The sequence below is a fragment of the Sminthopsis crassicaudata genome, chromosome 3, assembly GCF_048593235.1.
Source record: "Sminthopsis crassicaudata isolate SCR6 chromosome 3, ASM4859323v1, whole genome shotgun sequence".
NCBI lineage: Eukaryota > Metazoa > Chordata > Mammalia > Dasyuromorphia > Dasyuridae > Sminthopsis > Sminthopsis crassicaudata.
In genome coordinates, this window is record NC_133619.1 from 260,081,528 (window position 1) to 260,109,487 (window position 27,960).

At 35.8% G+C, this 27,960-nt stretch overlaps 1 protein-coding gene across 1 annotated transcript in view; it reads right to left on the reverse strand.

Annotated features, from left to right (window-relative positions):
* CHAF1B (chromatin assembly factor 1 subunit B) overlaps window positions 1–27,760 on the reverse strand; it is a 41,106-nt gene extending 13,346 nt beyond the window's left edge. The window contains exons 1-7 of the mRNA XM_074300604.1: window positions 27,638–27,760; window positions 26,923–27,088; window positions 25,256–25,388; window positions 22,473–22,590; window positions 15,798–15,901; window positions 12,398–12,494; window positions 6,485–6,569 (exon numbers count right to left, since the gene is read on the reverse strand). Of these exons, the coding sequence (XP_074156705.1) occupies window positions 6,485–6,569; window positions 12,398–12,494; window positions 15,798–15,901; window positions 22,473–22,590; window positions 25,256–25,388; window positions 26,923–27,048 (663 nt within the window). The 5' untranslated portion in view covers window positions 27,049–27,088; window positions 27,638–27,760. The remainder of the gene's footprint in view (window positions 1–6,484; window positions 6,570–12,397; window positions 12,495–15,797; window positions 15,902–22,472; window positions 22,591–25,255; window positions 25,389–26,922; window positions 27,089–27,637) is intronic.
* Between the last annotated feature and the right edge of the window lie 200 nt (window positions 27,761–27,960).

Below are 27,960 nucleotides of genomic sequence, written 5' to 3' on the forward strand. Positions count from 1 at the left end.
TTGTTGAGGCAGATAGGGTTAAGTGACTTGCCCAGGGTCACACAGCTAGGAAGTGTTAAGTGTCTGAGGCAGATTTTAACTCAGGTCATCCTGACTTTAGGGCTGATGCTCTATCCACTGCGCCACCTAGCTGCCCCAAAACTAATGCACTATTGGTAGAGTTGTGAACTGGTCCAGGCATTTTAGAAAGCAATTTAGAATTGTGTCCCCAAAATTACTAAATTATGAAATCATTTTGATTCAGTGATACTAGTACTAGCTTTGTACTCCTAAAAAGATCAGAGAAAGAGAAAGATATTCTATATGTACCAAAATATTTATGATAGCTAGTTTTATAATTGCAAAGTAAGGGGAATACCCATCAATTGGGGAATGAATGAACAAACTATAATATATATGAATATAGTGGGATACTAGTGTGCTATAGAAGAGAGTTCCAGAGAAATCTGGGAAAATTTATATGAATTGATACAATGATATGAACAGAATCAGAAGAATTCTGAATGAATTAAGAACTGATTCACTGATCAACCATGATTCTAGAGGACTGATGATAAAGAATGGTACCCACATCTTCTGGTAGAAAAGAAATGGACTAAAAATACAGAACAACAAATACATTTTTGGACATGGCCAATTAAGTTAACAAGTTCAACTGATTGTGCACCTTTGGGCTATGTTAAGCCCTGAAGACATCTTTGCCCTCAAAAAGCTTTTAATCTAATGGAGGAGACAACATACAAGCAACTATATCTTAATAATATATATATGGGATAAATTTGATTTAACCCAAAGAAAAGATCCTGGCATTAAGGGGGACTGGGAAAGGTTTCATTCTTAAGATAGGATGTTAGCTGAGATGTGAAGGAAGCTAGGAAAATCAGGAGGCAGAAATGAGGAGGGAGAAGGTCCTGTCATATGGAGCAACCAATAAAAATGCCCACAATTAGGAGACAGAATGCCATATATAAGGAGAAGAAAGAACACCAGTATCAATGAATCAGAGTCAGTAGAGGGGAATAATGTGTAAGAAGTCTAGAAAAGAGTAAGAAAGGATTAAGGTTGTGAAGAGTTTTAAAAGCCAAACACAGGATTTTTTTATTTGCTCCTGGAGATAATTTATAATGAAGTGAGATATAGGATGGAATGTATATGACATGGTCAGACACTGTGCTTTAGAAAGATCAATTAGATAGCTGAGAAGGACAGACAAAAATGTATTGAGGCCTGAGGGAAGAACATTCAAAAGGTTACTGCCAATCTAGATGTAAGGTAAGAGACTATACCAGCATGGTGTCAGTGTCAGAGAAGAGGGTGCAGATGAGAGATATCAATGAAAAATCAATAGGAGTTGTCAAAGAAGTAAATATGGGACATGAGAGAGAATGAAGAGGGCAAGGATGATACCACGGTTTAGTGGCTGAGAGGATGAGGAGAGGGAATTCTGGAAATAATGGCTTCAGTTTTGGACATGAGATGTCTCCTCTGATTTTCCTAAAGTACATGTCTTACCATGCTACCTTCATACTCAAATTCCAGTAACTCCTTATCACTTTTAGGATCTAACACAAAATATTCTGTTTATTGTACAAAGCCCTTCATGATCTAGCCCCTTTCTACCTTTCTAGTTTTCTTACATCTTATTCCCTGTCACATACTCTTCGACCCAGTTACAATGGCCAGGGTTCCGTGAACATGACTTAGGTGAGGGCATTTTCTCTGGCTGTTCTCCATTCCTGGAATGTTCTCCCAACACATTTTCAATTACTGGCTTTAAATCCTTTTATAGAAAGTTTTCCCCAACTGCTCCTAATTCTAATGCCTTTTCTCTTTTATTTGTTTTCTATTTGTCCTGGACATAAGTTTGTTTTTACATAATTAGATTTCACCTTAGATTGTGAGCTCCTTAAGCCAAAGGCTATTTTTTGCCTCTTTCTGTATTCCCTGTTTTTAGCATAGTATGTGGCACATAGTACACATTTAATTTACTCCTTTGACTAGTTGACTACGCAACATGCAGTTTGAGATCTCCAACAGGTAGTTGCAGATACAAGACTAGCCATTATCCATCAGGAGTGGTTAGGGTTGGATAAAAAAGATCTAGGAATCATTTGCAAAGAAATGATCATAGAATACATGGATGCTGCTGAGACTGCCAAGCAAAACTGTATAGAGGACGAGGATTGAAAATCTACTAGATTTGGCCAGTAAGAGAGGAATGGTAGTCTTGGAGACAGCAATTGGATTTGGTCAAAAGCTAGTCTGAAAAAAGATAAGAAAAGGGTGAGAAAAAAATGAAGGGGACAATTATTGACAATCTTTTAGGAAGTTTATCAATAAGAAGGAGACAGTGGGGATGAAAAGATGAAGTGATAATGTTTTTGAGGATCAGAGAAAGACAGGATTTGTACAAATCGTACAAATCTACAAATTGTTAAATTAACAATGTAATTTATTGTTAAAAAACAATAGGGAGACACTGAAGATTAATGAAAGTAGGGATAAGAGAGAAATAATTTCTTAGTATCAGTCCTGAGATCAAACTTGGCCTCAGACACTAAGTGTGTGACTCTAGGCAAGCCACTTAACCCTGTTTGCCTCAGTTTCCCCATCTGTAAAATAAGCTGGGGAAGGAAATGGCAAACCACTCATGTAAATTCCTAGATGGGATCTCAAGAGACTTAAGCAACTGAACAACAACAATCTCTTACATAAAAAAGGATAGAAAGGGATTTGTTTTATTTGACTGTGCATACCTATTATAAATATTTGTTTTTCTTTCATCCCCCCCCTCAGTGGGAGGTTGAGAAGGAAATTAATGCTCAATAATTAAAAAGATTAACTTTTTAAAAAGGAAAGGCAAGATGACATGATGGTATACTTGGAGAACCCAAAGACTCTGCTAAAAAGCTATTAGAAATAATTCAGAATTTTAGCAAAGTGGCAGGATACAAAATAAATCCACATAAATCCTCAGCATTCTTATATATCACCAACAAAACGCAACAGCAAGAGATACAAAGAGAAATTCCATTCCAAACAAATGTTGAGAGTATAAAGTATTTGGGAATCCATCTACCAAAGAATAGTCAGGAATTATATGAGAAAAATTACAAAACACTTGCCAAAAAAATAGTCAGATTTAAATAATTGGAAAGACATTCAGTGCTCTTGGATAGGCCGAGCGAATATAATAAAGATGACAATACTCCCCAAACTAATCTATTTATTTAGTGCTATGCCAATCAGACTCCCAAGAAACTATTTTAATGACCTAGAAAAAATAACAACAAAATTCATATGGAAGAATAAAAGGTCGAGAATTGCAAGGGAACTAATGAAAAAAAAGTCAGATGAAGGTGGTCTAAGTGTACCTGATCTAAAGCTATATTATATAGCAGCAGTCACCAAAACCATTTGGTATTGCCTAAGAAATAGACCGGTAGATCAGTGGAACAGATTAGATACAAAGGACAAAAAAGGGTACATCTATAGCAATCTAATCTTTGACAAACCCAAAGATACCAACATTAGGGACAAAAATTCATTATTCAGAAAAAACCGTTGGGAAAACTGGAAATTAGTATGGCAGAAATTAGATATGGATCCACACTTAACACCATATACCAAGATAAGATCAAAATGGGTCCATGATTTAGGCATAAAGAATGAGATAATAAATAGATTAGAGGAACAGAGAATAGTCTACCTCTCAGACCTGTGGAGGAGGAAGGAATTTATGACCAGAGGAGAACTAGAGATCATTATTGATCACAAAATAGAAGATTTTGATTACATCAAACTAAAAAGCTTTTGTACAAACAATACTAATGCAAACAAGATTAGAAGGGAAGTAATAAATTGGGAAAATATTTTTAAAAGTAAAGGTTCTGACAAAGGTCTCATTTCCAAAATATACAGAGAACTGACCCTGATTTACAGGAAACCAAACCATTCTCCAATTGATAAATGGTCAAGGGATATGAACAGGCAATTCTCAGTTGATGAAATTGAAACTATTTCCACTCATATGAAAGAGTGTTCCAAATCACTACTGATCAGAGAAATGCAAATTAAGACAACTCTGAGATACCACTACACACCTGTCAGATTGGCTAAGATGACAGGAACAAATAATGATGAATGTTGGAGGAGATGTGGGAAAACTGGGACACTGATGCATTGTTGGTGGAGTTGTGAAAGAATCCGGCCATTCTGGAGAGCAATTTGGAACTATGCCCAAAAAGTTATCAAACTGTGCATACCCTTTGACCCAGCATTGCTGTTATTGGGATTATATCCCAAAGAAATACTAAAGAGTGGAAAGGGACCTGTATGTGCCAAAATGTTTGTGGAAGCTCTTTTTGTTGTAGCTAGAAACTGGAAGTTGAATGGATGTCCATCAATTGGAGAATGGTTGGGTAAATTGTGGTATATGAAGGTTATGGAATATTATTGCTCTGTAAGAAATGACCAGCAGGAGGAATACAGAGAGGCTTGGAGAGACTTAAATCAACTGTTGCTGAGTGAAATGAGCAGAACCAGAAGATCACTATACACTTCAACAACAATACTGTATGAGGATGTATTCTGATGGAAGTGGAAATCTTCAACATAAAGAAGATCCAACTCACTTCCAGTTGATCAATGATGGACAGAAATAACTACACCCAGAGAAGGAACACTGGGAAGTGAATGTAAATTGTTAGCACTACTGTCTATCTACCCAGGTTACTTATACCTTCGGAAGCTAATAATTAATGTGCAACAAGAAAATGGTATTTACACACATATATTGTATCTAGGTTATATTGTAACACATGTAAAATGTATGGGATTACCTGTCATCGGGGGGAGGGAGTGGAGGGAGGGGATAATTTGGAAAAATGAATTTAAAAAAATAAATAAATAAATAAAATAAAAAGGAAAGGCAATCTGGCATAAAAAACCTGAAGTCAAGCGCTATTTCTAACAGAGACTAGCTGTATAAATTTGTTCAAGAAAACCAGAAAATTCTAAGACTGTCAATTGCAAACAAAGATGCTGATTCCTATGGGTAGAGGAAGCACCTCAGCAGGAACCTGCATTGATGAAATCACAGGTCCAATCCAAACAGAATTCTAGTATTTTTTAAATTTTGAAAAAAATTTCAACATTGGTTCTTCCTTCATAATGAATGGTGGTTTTTAAGGCTTGAGTATATTTACTGAATTAAACTGATGTCTTAAAACCCCGCCAGTGACTTGAAAGTACAGGGATTTTGGGACTTTTGAAATGTTTAGTCCTTGTTATTATTTCTAGTAAATGTGTTGTCAGCCCTAATGCTAGCAGGATCCCTGAAAGAGGAAAAGTAAGAATAGCAAACCTTTTGTAATTTAAAAAAGGACTACAACAATGATAGACCAAATGTTAAATCTGAGTTAAAACAACATTTCAATAGCAATAAGATTTTTCGTGTTGAAAGATGGTTTGAGATAGCATTTACTCTTGTCAGCTTAAAGGCTTTCCCCCTCTGTAGACAAAAACAAAAAACAAAAATAAACAAAACAAAACCCAAAATGGGATGTCAAAGCATGAAGGATAAGGATAAAAATTACTGGTATTTTAAAAACCACAAACATTCTCTTCTTACAGCAAGTTGTATCATCAGTTTTAAGTTAGCAGACATTCCTTGAGTAGAGAGTGGTTAAGAAAATAGGGAATAATATCCTGAGGGCAACTTGGGTGTTATGAAAAAAATGTCTTTATGCTGGAGGAAATATTGGCCATGAGATAACCTATAAGACAGTTGCTTCTGTGGCCTCATCCAAAATGCTTCATCTGGCATTAGGCAGCAGAGTCCAAATTCCATTTAGCCTGCAAGGAGCAACCTAGGCTATAATATGATCTCTTTTTACCCAAGAAATTTTTATGGGGGTGAAGCCAAGATGATGGAGAGCAGACACAACTTTCTGTAACCTCCTCTAACATTCTCTCAAACCAACAGCAGATTAAGCTTCTAAACTGGTTTTAGAGTCAAAGAGATTAAAGTAATTAGAGTAGCTCATGAGGAAACCAAATTATCACTCTTTGCAGATGATATGATGGTATACTTAGAGAACCCTAGTGAATCAACTAAAAAACTATTAGAAACAATTCACAACTTTAGCAAAGTTGCAGGATACAAAATAAATCCACATAAATGATATGCAAGTTTTCTTAAAAAAAAACCAAAAAAAAAAAAAAAAAAGAGGGGTAGGGGTTGTGCTAAATGACCTCTAAATCTTATTAACAGGATCGTAAAAACTTTAGAGAAAGCAGAAGCTTGACCATGCCTGTGTTTTTAAAGCTTTCCCTTTAATTTGGTCAAAAAAATCAGAGATAAAATATTATTAGAACTTACATGTCCTATTTCTGAATCTAATGCAATCCCAAGGAAACCTTCCTAGATCCAGGAGTTCCTAATATATAAAAACGTCAAAATGGAAATTTAAAAGGTAGTTACCTCTCCTTCAGTTCCCATCCCTGACAGCATCTTTGTAACATTGAAGGCAACTCGTTTCTTCTGTGTGCTGTATACCCGCAACACCCTAAACAAGAGAAAATATTAGCTTTGCCTATTCTTGCAAATGAACTTCGTCTTACTTCATTAAAAAGAATTCAAAAGTACCACAATGGAAGAGTTAAGAGTCTAACAAAGATCCCAAAAGATTTTAAGAATGTACCAGATTGAATTCTGATCAGGTCAAAAAGAATTCATAGAAGTCACAGTAAATCATTTTTCCAGCTCAGAGCAGTTTAGGGAAATGAATATAAAACCTCTGTGTAGAGGGTCTGGCCAGAAGGATGTGGCTATGGCAGCAACAACAGTCAGCCTATTCAAGCATCCAGAGAAGGAAGAGATAGGGCCTCAGAAAAGAATCCTAGGGGATCCCTAAGCAAGCACTGGATACAGAAACAGATGTCATTTACCAGCTTTCACCACCATCCAGTACTGGGTCATGGATCCAGATAAGTAAGGAGTGGTTGTGAAATATTGGTGCTAGAAGCAAAGCACAGTATTTCAGACCAAAAGGGAGCTAGCACATAGTCACACAGAATCTACAGATTCCCTAATTGGGTCAATAGTAGCTGAGTGAAGCAACAGTCTGCTAAAACTCCAAACCAGGAGGAATAAACCAAAAGACCCAAATCTGAGTCAGGAATTTGAGGAACTCAAGCCAGGAAGTACAGTGAACAGACTTCCTCTGAATCATAACATTTTGAAAGCACTGCAAGTTTGCACACTCCCAAGTCGAAGTGTTAAGAGCAGGAGAAAGACTTGAGAACAAAAAAGTCAAATCTAACCTTCCTTCCCCACCAAGAAGTGTAAAGAACCTAGAACTAACAAAGTTCAAAGTCAAGAAGTAGTCTGGGAAAATGAACAAAAAAAAGAACCTAACCTTAGACCCAACCAACATTATGGTAACAGGTGTCTTATACAAATACAGAATGACAGAATACCTAGAAACCATCATTTTTCTTCAACCATTGAAGAAAAATGCAGCCTGAACAAAAGTCTACCAAGAATTATCAAAAGAGTTAAAGAAAGAATTGAAGGAGCTAACAAGAGATTTTTTTAAAAAATCAGTTTAAAAAGTAGAGGGGGAAAGGTAAGAGTTAGAGGAAAAGATATAAAAAGAAAACTAACAAATTTTACTGAAGAAAATAATTCTTAGGGGCAGCTAGGTGGCGCAGTGGGTAGACCACCAGGCCCGAAGTCAGGAAGACCTGAGTTCAAACCTGGCCTCAGACACTTAACACTTCCTTAGCTGTGTGAGCCTGGGCAAGTCACTTAACCCCAATAGCAAAAAGCAAAATAATAATAATAATAATAATTCTTAGAAAATTAGAACTGGCCAAATGGAAGCTAATGATTCCATGAGATATTCAGAAATAATAAAAGCAAAAGACACACACACAAAAATAGCAAAACTATAAAGTTATTTCAAAGAAAAAAACAAGTAATTTATTATGGTTAACAGTTAAATTTTGTTTAAAATTTCAGTATACTATGAACTCTCTTTGAAAATGTCTCCTCTCTGTCCCTCTATCATTCAAACTCAGTTGTGTGATTTTTTTTCCCCCCCCAGTAACCTTAGTATCTTGCACTTTTCATAACAGAAGAAAATTTGTAATGTGGTTCCTGCAACTACAATTAGGGTTTCAAAGACTCTGAATAGTGTGTGAGACATTAATCTCTTTTCCATAGAAAGTACAACTGTTTTATGGGTGCAGTGTGTTGTTTTACTAGTTTTGTGGGTTAAATAAATATGTTCATAACTATTAAAATTAAAAGTTTGGATTGGGATCTGGGGTTATTCACTGCTTTTCATACCCTGTGTGCCTCTAATCCTCACATGTCGAAGGATGACTGTAAACAGTGCCTCCAATTCTATTTTTTCACTCTCTTCTAAACAACTCTGCAATCTGGCTTCTGACATCATTCAATTTGAAACTGTTCTCTAAATACTTGCCAATGATCTTTTTCATCAATCCTCATCCCACTTTGACCACTCTGAAGCATATTACACAGTTGATAAGCTATTCAATAAATTCCATTGTTTCCCTATGATCTTCAGAATCAAATAAAAACTCATCTGTTTGGCTTTTAAAGTCTCTCTTAACCTAGCCCTATTTTTTTTTTTTTTTTTAAATACCTTACTACTCCCTTCCATGTACTTTATGATCAAGTGATACTGTCTTCCTTGCTGTTCCTCACGCAAAATACTCCCTCCCAGCTCTGGGCATTTTCATGTTTGTTCCCCATAAGTGGAACATTTTCCTTCCTTGTCTCTACCTCTTATCTTGCTTTATGTCTCAGCTAAGTCCAACCGTCTAGAAAAAGCCTTTCCCAGTTCTCAATTTTAATGTTTTCCTTCTGAGATCTCTAACTTATCCTGCTTAATCTTGTTTGTATAATATGTTGTTAAAATTAGATTGAGTTCTTAAAGGCAGAAACTGGGTTGTTGTTGTTTTTGCCTGTCTTTATATCCCTAGTGCTTAGCACAGTGCCCAGGACATGGTAGGCACTCAATAAATGCTTAATTCATTAACTTGAATTTCTCCTCGTAGATCCCCTTTCCCCTCTGGATTTTTGATGACACTGCTTCTATGTAATCCTATTCGACCATCTCATGTCCTCTATGGATGCTCCCTCCCTAGGGTTCTGTTATGGGTCCTTGTCTCTTTTTTTCTATATATTCTCTCATTTTATGATCTTATCAGCTCCCATGGGTTCATTTATCTTTAAGAAAAAAAAAAGTCTAGATCTATATAGACACTTTCAGTCTTTCTCCTAAGCTCCAGTCTTACATCTTCAATTAGTTATGAGATAGTTCAAATTTGATGTCCCATGTTCAAACATGACAGAACATGTTCAAGGGATATTGACTAGGTTCTGGGCCAGTCCTAGTATCATTTCAGGTCCTGTGACAGATTGTATGTTAGAAGATATGGGAACTTCTTAGTTCTCTTGATACTGATTTATGATGATGACCAATAATAATTTTAAAGGTTTTATTATCATTTATTTGGTGGATCTGATGCTAACAATACTGTTCCTACCTATCATAATTGTTTTTAACTCAGAAGGCTTACGAATTGAATGAAGGAGTTATTTTATATTATATAAAACCCTTTCTTGTTAGGGTTTTTTCCAAAATTGTTTTAATAGTGAATGATCACTTGGGAATTTTTTAGATCTTGCCTTGGCCTATGAAACAAAACCTCTCCCTCTCTAGGAGATTAATCAAGGATGGTACCAAATTGTGGCTCCTTTAGAAGTCTACTGAGGGGTTACTGGCCTCTTTCTTTTATAGGACTGAATTAACACTCAAACTTCAACTTCATTCAGAGATTAGAAATTATCAATAAATCAGCTAAAAGGATTTCCTTTTTCCCCATATGAATTCTTATTTGTCAAAACACACACACACACAATTTCCTTTTCCCCCAGAATAGTCTAGGTAGCTACTTCCCAAAAATAGTTTATTACAGTAAGGAATAAAGTTCTGGTGCTTTCAAACAATACTGGGTAGTGTACAACCTTGAGTGTGTACATGTCCAAATACACACACACACACACACACGCACGCACATATATAAAAACTGTGTGTGTGTGTGTGTGTGTGTGTGTGTGTGTGTGTGTATCTAATAGATAGAACCATTAAAAAGCCAAGCAATATAATATTTATTCCTCAAAAACTGAGTGCACTTTAGGGCACCCAAGGCTATAATCTTATTTTTTCAAAAGAAAAAATGAGTAGGGTCAGTAAATGAGTCCCATCCAAATACTACTAATTTATATTTTAAGCAGTGAGAGTACTGGGATGGAATATAAATAAAATCACTAAACCCATCTTTAAAAAAAAAAACAACAAAAAAAAACCACATATCACTCTCTTGCTTACCTCCACTGAGGAATGGCTAAAGAGGGAATTCATCTTTAGGGGACTGAATATGGAAAACTGCTGTTTATTTACCTAAAAATGGACAAGGGTCAATCCCTATCTGAATTTTAGATTTAATCAACTTTGCAGGAGCCCATCATATGTAACTTCTCCCAGTAAACGGAACTCAACAATTTAACAAATATTTCAAACTGTCCCCATTAGAATATATGCTCATCGGCTACTCTAATAATTCATAGCCTTACTTATATATATAGCATTGGGCCTGGATTCAGGTATAACTGAGTTCAAATCCAAACCCGGAAACCAATTCACTATAAATCTGGACAAGTCACTTAACTTCTGTTTGCCTATTTCCTCAACTGTAAAATGGTGATATGATACCAATACCACAGGGTTATTGAGAGAATCAAATGAGATAATATTTTTAAAGCACTTGGCATAGTGCCCGGCACATTGTAGGAATGTAAGAAATGCTTGTCTCTTTCCGTTCTACATACCCAAGTTCCTAAGTATTAAAATCCTCCCACCCTCTGACCCATCCACTGGGTTAGGAATCAGGAAGCCTCATTGTCCTGAGTGTCCTGACACTAGCTATGTGGCACTGTCACTTAATCCTGTTTGCCTCAGTTCTTCAAATGTAAAATGAGTTGGAGAAGGAAATGGCAACTGATTCTAGTATCTCTGTGGAAAAAAAATCCTAAATGGGGTTAAATGGATTACATATATTTAACTTATATCAGACTGCTTGCTATAAGGCTGGACCTGATAATGATTAGGATCACTAAGAATAGCAAAATTAGCAAAAAGTGATAAAATTCAATGTTTGCAGGATTGTAAGGAAACAGGTATTATACTAAAGAGATTGTTTACATAAGAGAAAACTAAAAATTGGAATTAATCAACACATCTCAATTTGGAAGATGGTTAGATAAATTCTGGTGTATTAATGCTATTAATATTAATGGCATACTGTTAACGTCATGTTAATATTATTGTTATGTAATGTAAGAAACAGAAATGTAAAACAAAAATAAATGTGGAAGAACTTGCATGAGGTGGTTAAAAAAAAAATATAGGACTAGAATAATACATTCATTCACAACTATATTAAACATAAAAAATGTAAAAGTAGCAGTAAAGACTAATAGCTACATTTTATGTGGCACTTAATATGTAACACTCAGTTTACAATTACAATCTCATTTGATTGTATTTGTTAAGTACTGTTAACTTGAAAGAGGCGGAAGAAAAAACCGTATTTTTCCTTTGTTTTTCATTATGTTGTGATAATTCTATGTAATATGCTAAAAAATTTAAGTAAGATTTCTATCTCTATTTTGCATGTTTGTCATTAATTACAAGTATTACATTTCTAATAAATAGTCTGCATAGATCACTGACATCCAAAAAATATCAAAAGATCTAAAAAAAGATTCCTAAAATCTAGAGCTAAACTTCCAAATTATTTACAGGACAATATTAATAAGTTGAGAAGGTATAAATGGGTTCTGATCTTTATCACTGGAAGACTTTATAAAGTTGACTTTATATATAAGTCGACTACAAAAAAAAAAGTAAAATGCTTAGAATTGTTCCAAAATATCCTATTTTATAATGTCATATTTTAAAATGCCTCTTATCATAATGTTCAAAAGCATTTAAAAACAGGAAATTACACCTGTTTAAGTTATCCAACAAATATTCATTGAGTTCTTACTATGTAAAATGTACTCAAATATGTTTTATAATGAATGGAAAATGTTAACATCTGATTCTTTAGAAAATCTAAAGTAAAAGAAAAAGGTAAAATAATAGAACCATTAAAACTATACAAGATTAATACAGGTAAAATATTGTTATTAACATCCAAATACAAGGCACATGGCTTTCACTCAACATTAAATGTCACTACAAATAGCAAGAAAGTGCAGAAAGAGAGGACTGCTAAAGCATTAATAACTCACCTGTCACAGCTCAGAGTAGCAATATATTGACCCAAGGGATCCCAGGTAACTCCTTGCACATAACTCTTGTGCTCATTAAATATGGAAACTTTTTGTCCTAGAAAAACACACAGAATAATATAAAACTTCTATTCAAGTTTAAATGACAAATTACTAATTAATACTTTGCAATGTTCATTTGCAAACTAACCTAGTTCTTCTGGCTGTGATACTTGGTATATTGTTATTAAACTGTCATTTATGTGTTATATTATTTAATTTCTTGTGTTTATGTATTTTCTCTCCAATTAGAACACAAGACTTTTGGGGTAGGAACCCTACCTAATTTATTTTTGTAGCACTTCTCCCTTCCAAATATCTTCTCCCTTGCATAGCACAATTCTTTTCACATATTAGATACTAAACAAAGAGAAGTTGATGAGCATTGGTAGATGAAATGCCCTACTGTGACCTACATATTCCAAAGGGAAAAAAGGTCTAGAAGAATACCAAACAATTATTTTAATTGTAAAGCAAGCCATAAGTATTATACAACTAACATTACATGCTTTTGCCGATACTTAAATGCCAGAATTCTTTCTGTCTAAATCCTACTAGGAAATTGACATAAAGAGAAATACTTCATTTCAAAGTTCAAAAAATTGTGTCTAAGGCATTTGTGCCTTATGATCACTTGAGGCAGAAAAAGTTTTTATATTAAAAAAAAAAAAGAAAAAAATTAAATTAAGTTAGGAAGGGGGCAACTAGGTGGCACAGTGGCTAGAGCACCAGTCCTGAACTCAGGAGGACCTAAGTTCAAATCTGGCCTCAGATACTTAACACTTCTTAGCTGTGTGACCCTGGGCAAGTCACTTAACCCCCATTGCCTCAGGGGAAAAAATTTAACTTGGGAAGATATGGAGAGTTTAATAGCAAAAAGAAGCAGAAAAAGGAACATTTGTTTATAGAAAAACAGATAAAATTCTTTTTTTTTTCCCTGAGGCTGGGATTAAGTGACTTGCCCAGGGTCACACAACTAGGAAGTGTTAAGTGTCTGAGACCATATTTGAACTCAGGTCCTCCTGAAGGCTGGTGCTCTATCCACTGCGCCACCTAGCTGCTCCCTAAAGATAAAATTCTAAGGTGAAGAAACAAGTTTTTCCAAGAAAAGGACTGCTGGGAGTACCAAATAAAGAAAAGAATCTGTTAGGGGAAAGAGAACTGACTGGTCATTGTAGATCATTCACTTATGCATAAATTTTTTTTTTAAGAGACTGAAAGATTAAAGTCACAAAGTGATAAATCAAACAACTATCTAGGGACCATGAGATGATTAAATAAGGACTTTTGACTTCATAACAAACAAAGGGGGGATTTTTTGAGTTTTTCCTTTTAAAGGAAAGATGTATCACTGTCCTGGGAGGTTCAGCTTTGAGCCACTAAGTGTGTTGAAAAGTCCAGAAAAGTAAGGAACAGACAGGATTAAGAAGGTTGGAAAGACCTGAGAAGACAAGTAGGCTCCAGCTAGTATACTTGGGATCTGTTATCTTGAATCAAATAATAGTAATTAGAGAAAATTTAAAAAAAAAAAAAAAAAAAAAAAAGAGAGGAGAAGAAAACGTGAGTTTATTCTGGTCACGAAATTAACCATTACATGAATAAGCCAAATCTTGCAAGCAGGAGTGAGCAAAGAACAAAAAACAAATTCTTTAACAATAATTTGATCCTAAAGAGAGATTTGATGGAACAATGAATTTTGATGGAACAGTAATTCAATCATAAGAATTTTTATAGTCTTTTTTTTTTTTAATACAGTCTTTTTATACATTACTCTCCTAAATGTACTTTACAGTGCAGCCATGCTGGGCTATTTACTATTCCTTAAACAAGATATTTGATATCTTTTTTTTTTTTTTTTTTTTTTTGCCTTTGCAATAAATAATCTCTCAGTCATTCAGGCATTGCCCTAAGTGTTAAGGAAAAAAAGCAAAAGCAAAAACAGTCCCTGACCTCAAAGATCTATATGAAAATGAGGGATACAACATGCACATATATGGTAATAAAAAAGATACAAAGTAGTTACATAATAGCTTAAAACAGAAGCCTTAGAGTAGAAAGCACCAGGAGTTGAGGGACCAGAAAGCAGCCTCTTGAAGAAGGTAAGAGACGCAGTCCAAAGGAAGCAAATCCCAGAAATAGCAGAAAGTAAAGGGGAAACTGCAGAACAGGAAGTTGGCCCGTACAATTGGATTTTATAGTGTGTTTAGAGGAGAGAAGGGAATAATTAGAAAGACAATAAGGAGATGGAGTGGAAGAACTTTAAATAACAACCAAAGATTTTGTTTGATCATAGAGATTTCAGAAAGCCTCTGAGGTTTACTGAGTAGGGGAATGTCATGGCTAGATCTGACTTTTTAGTAAGATAACTTTGGCAGCTGTATAGAGGCTGAGTTGCAGTGGAGAAAGATAAAACAGAACCAATTAGGAGACTATTACAATATTCTAGTCCTGAAGTAATGAACTGAGCCACAGTGGTCTGCAGAGAAAGTGAAAGATGATATGAAGATTTGACAACTGAGTGGATAAGTAAGGTAAGTGAGTGAGTATAGTATTCCGATTGGTTTTCTGGAGTCTCTGGGGCAGCCTTCTTTTCATTAGAGTAACCACCACGAGAATAGCCAGGTGTTAAAGTACAAGTTCTTTATTGTCTCCTTGCCTGGGGCCTGGGCTAGCTTGGTCCCAGTGGAGAAAATGCAAGCGGATAGGCCAGCCACCACGGTGGTGTGAGATGGAGTGAATCTCTCTTCTTGGCTCTGAGAGTTTGAGCTTCCATCTCTAGTCCTCTGTCTTCTCCTCGATAAATTTGTCCCAGCTTATAAGCTTTATTATATTTAGATCATTTACAGTATACAGAGTATAAGCCAATCATTCTATCACTAGGGAACCATTATTTGTGGTAGGATTAAAATCAATCATACTGCACTTAAGAGAACTGTTAATCATCATGCTAAACTAGATAACCATTGTCTTATTAATTCCACTGAGTTAGCACCTTGTAGCAATCCTTGTTCTGGCCCATAACAAGTGAGGAGTTGAGGACCCTTCCCTGAATTCCTTTCTATCTGATTCTCTTTAAGACTGATGGTTATTTAGGGTTCTTGGCAATCTCACCAAGCATTCTGGTGACCAAATGAGGAAGCCAATACACTACCTACTGCCAAGTTCAACTGCCATCTTCAAGTAATAAAAATTTTATCCCTATCATTGAAAAGTTGACCATTTGATTAAATCTACTGAAAGTTTTTTGTTTTTCTTTTGCTTAGTGCTTTTAATTTCCATGTAGGATGGACTTTATGTAGTTATTTGGTATTCACCTTATTTTCCAAAGACAAAAATGCCAAAAGAAATCAATTAAAATTACCTTTGCCAACATCCCATATAATAGCTGTATTATCCACAGAGGCAGAAGCCATTAAATTTCCATCAGTCATCCAGCAAATATCATATACATCTTCTAAGTGCCCCCTGGAATGCAAATGCATGTTATCTTAGCAGAGTGGTTCTTTAAACGTAAACTGTTTTAAACAAAGCTATTTTGTTTTATAAATGCATCAGAAGAAATTTCTTTTTTTTTTAAATTACAACTTTTTATTGACAGTACATATGCATGAGTAATTTTTTACAACATTATCTCTTGCACTCACTTCTGTTCCGACTTTTCCCTTCCCTCCCTCCACTTCCTCCCCTAGATGTCAGGCAGTCCTATACATGTTAAATATGTTATAGTATATCCTAGATACAATATATGTGTGCAAAACAAGAACAGTTCTCTTCTTGCACAGGAAGAATTGGATTCAGAAGGTAAAAATAACCTGAGAAGAAAAACAAAAATGCAAACAGTTCACACTCATTTCCCAGTGTTCCTTCTCTGGGTATAGCTGATTCTGTCCATCATTGATCAATTGGAATTGAATCGGATCTTCTCATTGTTGAAGATATCCACTTCCATCAGAATACATCCTCATACAGTATTGTTGTTGAAGTATATAATGATCTTCTGGACTTGCTCATTTCACTCAGCATCAGTTCCTGTAAGTCTCTCTAAGCCTCTCTGTATTATATTCTGTTGGTCATTTCTTACAGAACAATAATATTCCATAACATTCGTATATCACAATTTACCCAACCATTCTCCAATTGATGGGCATCCATTCATTTTCCAGTTTCTAGCCACTACAAAGAGGGCTGCCACAAACATTTTGGCACATATAGATAGATCCCTTTCCTTTCTTTAGTATCTCTTTGGAATATAAGCCTAGTAGAAATACTGCTGGATCAAAGGGTATGCACAGTTTGATAAGTTTTTGAGCATAATTCCAGATTGCTCTCCAGAATGGTTGGATTTGTTTACAATTCCACCAACAATGCATCAGTGTCCCAGTTTTCCCACAGCCCCTCCAAATATTCATCATTATTTGTTCCTGTCATCTTAGCCAATCTGACAGGTGTGTAGTGGTATCTCAGAGTTGTCTTAATTTGCATTTCTCTTATCAATTGTGATTTGGAACACTTTCGTATCAGTGGAAATAGTTTCAATTTCATCATCTGAAAATTGTTCATATTCTTTGACCATTTATCAATTGGAGATTGGCTTGGTTTCTTATAAATTAGAGTCAATTCTCTATATAGTTTGGAAATGAGGCCTTTATCAGAACCTTTATCTGTAAAAATGTTTTCCCAATTTGTTGCTCCCCTTCTAATCTTCTTTGCATTAGGTTTTTTGTTTTGTTTTTGTTTTTTTTTTTTTTTGTACAAAGGCTTTTTAATTTGATTAAAATAAATAATAAATAGAAAATTTTCTATTTTGTGATCAATAATGATCTCTAGTTCTTCTTTGGTCACAAATTCCTTCCTCCTCCACAAGTCTGAGAGGTAAACTATCCTATGTTCCTCTAATTTACTTATAATCTCATTCTTTATGCCTAGATCATGAATCCATTTTGACCTTACCTAGGTGTATAGTGTTAAGTGTAGGTCCATGCCTAATTTCTGCCATACTAATTTCTTGTTTTCCCAGCAGTTTTTTTTCCCCCCAGAAGTTGGAATCTTTGAGTTTGTCAAACACTAGATTGCTATGGTTATTGACTATTTTGTCCTGTGAACCTAACCTATTCCACTGATGAACTAATCTATTTCTTAGCCAATACCAAATGATTTTCGTGACTGCTGCTTTATAATATAGTTTTAGATCAGGTATAGCTAGGCCACCTTCATTTGATTTTTTTTTTCATTAATTCCCTTGAAATTCTCGACCTTTTGTTCTTCCATATGAATTTTGTTGTTTTTTCTAGGTCATTAAAAGTAGTTTCTTGGGAGTCTGATTGGTATAGCACTAAATAAATAGATTAGTTTAGGGAATACTGTCATCTTTATTATATTCGCTCAGCCCATCCAGGAGCACTTAATATTTTTCCAATTATTTAAATCTGACTTTATTTTATGGAAAGTGTTTTGTAATTTTGCTCATATAATTCCTGACTTTCCTTTGGTAGATTCCCAAATATTTTAAGCTATTGACAGTTATTTTGAACGGAATTTCTCTTTGTATCTCTTGCTGTTGGATTTTGTTGGTGATGTATAAAAATGCTGAGGATTTCTGTGGATTTATTTTGTATCCTGCAACTTTGTTAAAGTTGTGAATTATTTCTAATAGCTTTTTAGTAGAATCTCTTGGGTTCTCATATCATCTGCAAAGAGTAATAATTTGGTTTCCTCATTACCTACTCTAATTCCTTTAATCTCTTTCTCGACTCTTATTGCTGAGGCTAGAATTTCTAATACAATATTGAATAATAATGGTGATAGTGGGCAACCTTGTTTCATTCCTGATCTTACTTATCCCCATTACATATGATGCTTACTGACAGTTTTAAATATATGCTCCTGACAATTTTAAGGAAAAGTCCATTTATTCCTATCCTCTCAAGTATTTTTATTAGGATGGATGTTGGATTTTATCAAATGCTTTTTCTGCATCTATTGAGATAATCATACGGTTTTTGTTAATTTGGTTATTGATATAGTCAATTATGCTAACAGTTTTCCTAATATTGAACCAACTCAGTTTTATTAATTAATTCAATAATTTTTTAATTTTCAATTTTATTAATCTTTCCTTTTATTTTTAGAATTTCAAGTTTAGTGTTTGACTGGAGATTTTTAATTTGTTCCTTTTCTAGCATTTTTAGTTGCAAGCCCAATTCATTGACCCTCTCTTTCTCTATTTTATGTAAGTAGGCCTCTAGAGATATAAAATTTCCCCTTATTTCTGCTTTGGCTGCAAACCACACATTTTGGTATGACGTCTTATTATTGTCATTTTCTTGGGTGAAGTTATTAATTATGTCTATGATTTCCTGCTTCACCCAATCACTCTTTAGTATGAGATTATTTAGTTTCCAATTATTTTTTGCTCTATTTTCCCCTGGCTTTTTATTAAATGTAATTTTAATTGCATTGTGGTCTGAAAAGGATGCATTTACTATTTCTGCCTTACTGCATTTGTCCTAATATATGGTCAATTTTTGTATAGGTTCCATGAACTGAGAAGAATGTGTATTCCTTTCTGTCTCCATTTAGTTTTCTCAAAAGATCTATCATACTTAACTTTTCTAGTATTCTATTTACCTCTTTGATTTCTTATTTATTTTGTGATTTGATTTATCTAATTCTAAGAGTGCAAGGTTGAGATCTCCCACTATTATAGTTTTGCTATTTATTTCTTCTTGCAGCTCTCTTAACTTCTATTTTAAGAATTTAGATGCTAAGACCAGGAGATAATTGTATACTTCAACAACAATACTATATGATGATCAATTCTGATGGAAGTGGCCATTTTCAACAATGAGATGAACCAAATCAGTTCTAATAGAGCAGTAATGAACTGAACCAGCTACACCCAGCAAGAGAACTCTAGGAGATGACTATGAACCACTACATAGAATTCCCAATTCTTCTAATTCTGTCCTCCTGCATTTTGGATTTCCTTCACAGGCTAATTGTACACTATTTCAAAGTCTGATTCTTTTTGTATAGCAAAACAACTGTTTGGACCTATATACATATATTGTATTTAATTTATACTTTAACATATTTAACATGCATTGGTCAACCTGCCATGGGGGGAAGGGAAGGAGGGGAAAAATTAGAACAAAAGGTTTGGCAATTGTCAATGTTGAAAATTACCCATGCATATATCTGGTAAATAAAAACTATTAAAATTAAAAAAAAAAAAAAAAAAAAAAAAAGGATTTGGATGCTACACTACTTGGTACATATGTTTAATATTGATCTTGCTTCATTATCTAGGCTACCCTTTTAGCAAGATATAGTGCCCTTCCTTATCTTTTTAAATTAGATCAATTTTTGCTTTTGCTTGATCTGAAATCAGGATGGCTATCCCTGCTTTTTTTGACTTCACCTGAAGCACAGTAGGGTCTACTCCAACCTTTTCCTTTTACTCTGTATCACCCTGCTCCAAGTGTGTTTCCTGTAAACAACATATTGTAGGATTCAGGCTTTTAATCCAGTCTGCTAACCGCCATCTTGTTAACCCCCCTGCTTATGCTTTTTTCTTTTCCTTCCTCCTTACCTCCCTCCCCAGTATTAAACTTGTGAGCACCACTTGCTTCTTACAACCCTCCGTTTTTAGTATCCTTCCCCCACCTTAGAGTTCCTCCCCCCATCTTACCCCTTTTCCTCACAATTTCTGTATTCCCTTCCTCTTAGATTACCCTTTCACTTTTCACTTTTCCCCTCCCACTTTTCAATGAAGTGGGAGAAGTTTCACCATAAATCAAATATCTCTAATATTTTTCTCTTTAAGCCAATTCTGACGAGAGTAAGAAACACATTATGTTCATTCCCCTCCATTCTTTCTCTCAGATATTATAGGTTTCCTTTGCCTCTTAGTGAGATGTAGTACCCCCAATCTTTTTCCTGGTACAATTTCCTTTCCATCTCTAGTTTCTAGAACAAAGTATACATGTATTCTTTATATATTTTCATAGCAGAAATATATTTCCGAGATTTCTTTTTACCTTTTAGGTTTCTCTTGAGTTCTATATTTGGAGATCAAACTTTTTGTTTAGTTCCGGTTTTTTCATCAGAAATAAATGAAATTCACTTATTTCACTGAATGTCCATCTTCTTCCCTGGAAAAAACGCTCTCTTTGTCTGGATAAGTTACTTTTGGCTGCATACTAAATTTCTTAGCCTTTCAGAATATCAGATTCCAGGCCCGTCGATCCTTTAATGTGGATGCTGCTAGATCCTGAGTAATCCTTATTGTGGCTTCTCTATATTTGAATTGATTTTTTCTAGCAGCTTGCAGTATTTTTTCCTTCGTCTTGGAGTTTTGATTTTTAGGGTCCCTTTCAGTAGGTGATTGATGAATTCTTTCAATGTCTACTTTACCCTCTGTTTCTATAACATCTGGGAAATTCTCTTTGATAATTTTCTGGAAAATAGTGTCCAGGCTCTTTCTTTCATCATATTTTTCAGGAAGTCCAATAATTCTCAGATTATCTCTCCTAGTTCTATTTTCCAGGTGTGTTGTTTTCCCAAGAAGGCATTTGACATTTTTTTCCATTATTTCATTTTTTTGGTTTTGTTTGAATGATTCTTGGTGTCTCCTTGAGTCATTCATTTCCATTTGTTTGATTCTAATTTTTAATGAATTATTTTCTTCACTCAATTTTTTAATATCTTTTTTGAATTGTCCAATTGAGTTTTTAAGTGAGTTGTTTTGTTCTATGGAACAAAAAAATGGAATTTTTTTCCATTTCGCCAATTTTATTTTTTAGAGAGCTATTTTCTTTTTCCAGTTCACTAATTGTTTTTCAAGGATTTGATTTCTTTATCCACTTTTTCTTTAAATGAGTGGGATGACTTATCTAGACTCTCTTGCCAAGCTTCCCTTTCCTTTTCCTATTTTTCTTCTAGCTCTCTTATGAGAGCATTTTTAATTTCTTCTATTAGAGTCTTGTGTGTTGAGGACCAGATCATATCCCCCTTTAAGGATTCATCTGGAGAGAGTCTGTCTTTAGTCTCCTCAGGGTTTAAAGTCTGCTCTCTATCCATACAGAAGCTATCAATAGTTAAAGTCAATTTAAAATTTTTGCTCATTTTGTCAAAGAATTAAAAAAAAAAAAAAAAAAAATGCAGTCTGCTTTTTTTTGGGGGGGAGGGGGAAGGGGGTGGGGGTGGGCTGAATGGTATTACTGAGCTTTCTCTACAGACTGCAAGGGCAGCAATGAGGCACTAGCAGGACAGCAATGGCTGTGCTGCATCTGCACTCAGCTCTGAGAGCAAGCTGAGTGGCCGGGTGTGGATGTGGCCAGGTCACGAGATACCCTAACTTTTAGGGGTTATAAGTCTTTATCCCCAGTGTTAGAGCTTCTCTGCTCATCTACTGGCTTGCTGCCAAGGCAAAGTAGCCAGACTGGTAAAGTTCTCCCCACAGAAATGGCTGAGATCACACCCCACTCCCCTCCAGTCTGCTCAGTGTGAGTTGCCTGTCTTATTCTCACTGTCTGCTGTGCTGCCACTGCCTACCTACAGTCTGCCCAATCTAACCATCCCCATCTACGAGCAAAAACAGCCTTTTCTGGCGAATTTCAAGGATATCTTCTGTTGGTAATTATGTGTGATTTTTTTTTTAATCAAGCACTAATTCCAAGGCTTGTCATGAAATAAATTATTCTGAGAGAAAAGACGGAGTTTAAATAGATGTGTGTGTCCTCTCCACCATCTTGGCCAGAAGTACAGAATAAAATTTCTTTAAACAAAATCCTATTGGATTAGAGACTACCTATTCACACATAGCTACAGTCAATTACATTAAAAGAAAATGTCACTTAAAAAGCAAGCAAATTTAACTCAATTTTGTACTAGGACATTTTAATTTCTTAAAAAATTTTTCAAAAACTTATCCTTCATGATCTAAATAAATGTTTAAAGCAAATTTATATTTATCAAAATATGTATTATGTTGAAATATTTAAAAAGATATCTCTGTAATATATCATAAAGTTACCTTAATGTTTTAATGACAGCCCAATTCTCCTTATTCAGTTGTTCTTCATCTTCATCCTGAAATGCAATTTGTTCTGGCTCCTTGTTATCATTAACCTTCCACAACAAAATGGCAGCATCTGTGGGGTATTTAATTTGATTATAAACCATATTTCAGGGAGCAGCGAGGTGGCACAGTGGATAGAGCACCAGCCCTGAATTCAGGAGGTCCTGAGTTCAAATCTGGTCTCAGACACTTCCTAGCTGTGTGACCTTGGGCCAGTCACTTAACCCTAGTCTCAGGGAAATAAAATAAAATAAAAATAAAAAAAAACAAACCATATTTCATTAGGGAACTCCCAGAAAGTAAATCCAATGCACAAAACAAACAGTATCCTAAACTATGTAAAAATCATGTTAAGTTGTCAAAAGCCCAAAAAAGTTGCTTCAGATCACATGGATCATATGAATTTAATTAAGTCTCTCTGATTTCCAAGTCCAGAACTCTAGGCACCTCTGTTATTCAACCTACATATTATTACTACAAATTATTTTGGAAACAGCTTTTAGATACTTTAGTGGAAAGAAAAGATAAAAATACTTTAATTTTCCTTCAAACTCTTTATTCCTATTAAGCATACACAGAAAATACAAATCAATTTGTTATCAAAGTAGAAAAAGTTCAACTCAAGGGATAAAGGGATAAAGATATTAAACCATTTCTATCTTGCCAAGACAAGGAGTTTAATTCTTATTAGGAAACTATATATTCATCACTTTCTCATTATTTAGAATGGGTATCTATAGATTTCAAAAGCGTGACAAACAATATCTATCTCCCATTCCAAGATCAAGAGCCACTCCAAAATACATCTGGATCCTTTCAGCTATCAATTTCAGTCTTTTGATGGCCCAGGAAAACATGACTAGTTTAAGATTCAAAATGGGTTTAAATCCTCACCTTCAAATATATACATAGAATTAGTTGTCAAGTCCTCTCACTTTTATTTATACTATATCTCTCTTATCTGCTACTATACTAACTCAACCTCATTATACCCATGCTAGTTCTTGGCTGAATTACTATAAAAATCTCCAAAGTTATCTCATTGCTGTCAGTCTTATACATCTTCTATCTAATTTTCACAAAATTTCTTAGGTCATTTTTTAAAAGTAATTTAAATTTTTTCCCTAGCCATGTGACCCTGGGCAAGTCACTTAACCCCAATTGCCTCAGCAAAAAATAAACTAAAATAAAATAAAATAAACAAATAAATAAAATTTTAGAAAAATCTTATCATTGTTGGGTCCCAAAATTTGCAGTGGCTCCCTACTGGCTATACAAACTCTCTAGTAGGACATTTAATGCTCCCTACAAATTTGAGCCAATCAACCTTTCCAGGGTTATTTCATAATATCCATTTTGTGTTCTTTGTATTCCAGCCATGTTTTCCCTAACCCTGTATACTGCTTTCCCCTATTAGACTTGAAGGCAGGGACTTTTTGCCTTTCCAAATTTTTGTCTCTGGTATTTACTATAATACAATAGATACTTAATAAATGTTCATTGACTAACTGAACTCATTCTAAACCTTACTTCCAAGCATTAGGTCTGTACTTGAAAAATACCTGCTTATCTCTGTCTACAGAGATTTTATTTTAAGACCTAACTTAGATTTAGAACTAAGTCAAAAGAGTTAAAAAACTGGATACCTTTTGATCCAGCAGTGTCACTAACCAAAGAGAACTTAATAGTGGGAAAAGAACCCACATATGCAAAATAGTTTCACATAAGCTATTTTTGTAGTAGCAAGGAATTAGAAACAGAGTGGATGCCTATCAATTGGGGAATAGCTGAATAAGCTATGGTATATGAATGTAATATAATATTATTTTCTAAAATGATCATGAGCAGGCTGACTTCAGAAAAGCTTAGAAAAACTTACTGATACTGAGTGAAGTGAGCAGAATTAAAAGAACACAACAACAGAAAGATTATGTGATGTTCAACTATGGTAAATTTAGATCTTGTCAGCAGAATGGTGAACCAAGACAATTCCAATAACTTGGGATGGAAAATGCCATCTGTATCTAGAGAGAAAACTCTGGAGAATGAATGTGGATAGAAGATTACATTTTTGTCTTTTTGATTGTTTGCTTGCCTTTTCTTTCTTGTAAGTTTTCCCCTTTTGCTTTTATTTGCAATGACAGATTTGGAAATATATTTAAAAGTATTGTGTGTGTGGGTGTATATACAGAGAGAGAGAGAGAGAGAGAGAGAAAGTGTGTATATCAAGTTGCTTGCTCTCTGAGGGAGGGAGGATGTAAAGAAAAGGAGGGGAAAAGAAATCTTACAAAAAAATGAATATTTGAAAACTTACAAAAAATATTTGAAAAAATATTTGAAAATAAAAATACTAAGGAAAAAAAAAACCCTAGATCAGATGCTATCTTTTTCATCATCCTTCCAAATGAAAGTACCTCCCCTTTGTACCTATTACATTCTACCTTGTATCAGAAGATCAGACAATTGATAGTTCCAAGGAACCAAAGTCTCTAGTATGTACTATTTTCCCCATTAAATTGTATTTTTCTTCAAAAGAAGTTCTATCATTTTTCATTTTTGTATCATATCATCTAAAACAAAGGCATAAACACCTATTACATGTCATTATATATGCTAAATGGAATCGTTGAATTTTTAAAAAGCTCTTTCCCAACCCAAAACACATTTCCTCTTTTTACGTGAGGCTTGAAGATACCTTCTAGAAATATATACTAAATATAACATCAAATATAACTCACCATCTCCCCCAGATGCTAAGATTTCACCATTAGGAGAAAACCGAACAACATTCACTGCTTTGGTATGTCGAGCAAGATTGGACAAAAATTCTACAATGGCTTTTCCATCTGGTCCTTTTTCTACTTTCCAGATCTGTTTACAAAAAAAAAAAAAAAAAAAAAAGCATCATTATTAATCCAATGACAGAAGCAAATAAGCATAAAAAACAAAACAATTTTTTTAAAGTATAAAATAAAGGCCCCTTTGAAATAAAAATAGCTTTTATTGTGTGATATATAATAAATTTTAAAAAGACACTTATCAGGGCATATATTCCATAGATATCATGCAAAAATCAAAAACATTAGAAGATCTTTGTAACCACCACAAGTGGAGCTCTTCTGTTGAATTTAGGATAAAACAAGGACAAGAATTAGATAAGACAGGCAGGTAAGAATTTGTACAACTTGGAGATAGACATCACTGATCTTTTAGATTATTATGATTAAAAATGACTTTCAGAAATGTTATTTCTAGAGCAGCTAGATGGCACAGTGGATAGAGAGCACTAGTCCTGGTCAGGAGGACCTGATTTCAGATACTTAACACTAGCTGTGTGACTGGTCAAGTAACCACCCCAATTACCTTGCCAAAAAAAAATGCTATTTTCCTTGGTCCTCAAAACACAATTGTGAGATAGTCGGCATCATTGGCCTCATAATGAACTTGGGTTTCAGAATAACTGACTGAGCCAGGGAATCAACTACATTCTAATTCTAAATAATCACCTAAAAATAATAATTAGCAGTGAGGCAGAGACAGGAAGTCCTGTGTTCAGTCTCACCTGTGATATATAAATGTCAGGTGTCTAAGATTAGTTACTTAGCAGGTAGACGATTTGAGGGAAAGGCCTCTACAACTAATATAATCACAGTCCCAAACCCAAAAAGTAAACCCATTGGCATCATTTCACTTGTTCCTTACAATCTCGTGAGGCAGATCTCACAATTTATATTAAGTCCATTGTATAGAAGAAATCAGAGAAGGGAATATGCATGTATATAGCACCCACTAAGAATCAGGCCCTGGTTTAAAGCTTTTTTTTTTTTTTTTTAATCTGATTTGATGAGATGAGAGAAGTCAAATGACTGGCTCACAGCACCCGCCCGCCCACTCACCTACCCACCCCTTCCTCCCCTCAACACACAATGTCAAGAGACTTAGTTTGTTAGGTCTTTCTGATTTCAAGCCCAACACTCTATTCACCTTAACTATTTACTTTTTCCTTAAAGTAACTTCGTTTCCTAATAAACAAATCTGAAAATTTTAAAATAATTTGTACTAAATGAACTACTGCTAGAGTACAACTGGAAAAATAAAAAAGCAACCTTTTTCTTTCAACCTCTGTTGGTTGGTCATTCTGAGCCATGCAAATATATATGGGTTGGAAAAGACCTCACAGACGCTTTCATTTCTTGTCCTTCCCTAATCCAGAAAAACAATGTGGGGCTAGATCCAGAACCTCCTGACTTCCCAGTCAAAGTTCTTTCCACAGATCAAGAACGGTTCCCCGATCTGAGCCTCCTACATAGTTTTCCCCCCAACATTAGCTTTAAGAGAGGAGTTTAGCTAAAAGAGGAGTCCGTAGTTGCTCCTTTCTATTTTTTTCTGCAAACATTGAACTCACCCGCACGGCTGTGTCTACTCCCGAAGAAGCCAACCTATGGATTTTCCCATCAGTCCCATGCTGGAAGTCCAGGCTGTACACCGGTTCTTTGTTGTGCCAGGCTATCTCACAAGTGATGACCTTCATTCTCCCTTCCAACCTCACGTTCTAGGCGCGAGCTCTGTCCCTAAGGACAGAGAACATCAGCGCAGTTACTCGCGCAAGTTTCCGGAGAAGGCGCGCCGGCTCCGCTGTCATCCCGGCCCAGAGCAGAGGCGCGCACACCCGGCGATCCCGAGGCTCCCACTCTCCGCCCCCAAACCAGGCCCACGGGAGGTACGGCCCGGACTGAACCGCTCGCCCTCTCGCGTCCCGACTACTCCGGTGGGATTGGAGGGGGCGGAGACCGGAAGAGGGACGCAAGGGCCCCAGCTAGGGCGCGGAGTAGCGAGCGGGGGAACAGAAACGAGAACTGGGGGGAACTGCGATTTCTCCCCGGGAGTCTGGGGTCGGGAGGAGGGAGCCTCAGGCTTTAGGAAACACTGATCCCGCATATGAATTGCAACAGCGGCTATCTCCCGAAGTGCCATCTACTCAGGTGCCAGCAGTCGTTCTCTGCCTCTGCAGGTCGCAAAGACCCTCCTCCCGCCAAGTCCCCCCGATTCGGGGCAGCGGGACCCAAATCTCCCCATCCCCGAACCCACCTCCCCACTCCCAGCATTCTGGCCAAACAAACCTCAGATCTCCTTTTTCCACGTCTCAGTCCTGCCTCCAGGGGAACTGGGAAGAAGAAAGGCTCTCAGGTTCGGCCGACGCAAGACGCAAAACTTCTTTACCGCCGCCGCCGGCGGGATTCCCGCGCTCGGGCTCTGACGCCGCCCTCTTCGCTCGGTGAGTGGCGGGAGCGGAGGGGCGGGCCCGGGGAAGGGGCGGGTCAGGGGAAGAGACCAGACGAACCTCGCACCGCCCCCTCGACCCCTCCATCTCACTCGGACCCGCTCGCCGACCCAGTCGTTTTACACCCTCGGGGTGCGTCCGTCGCCCCCAAGGTAACGATTT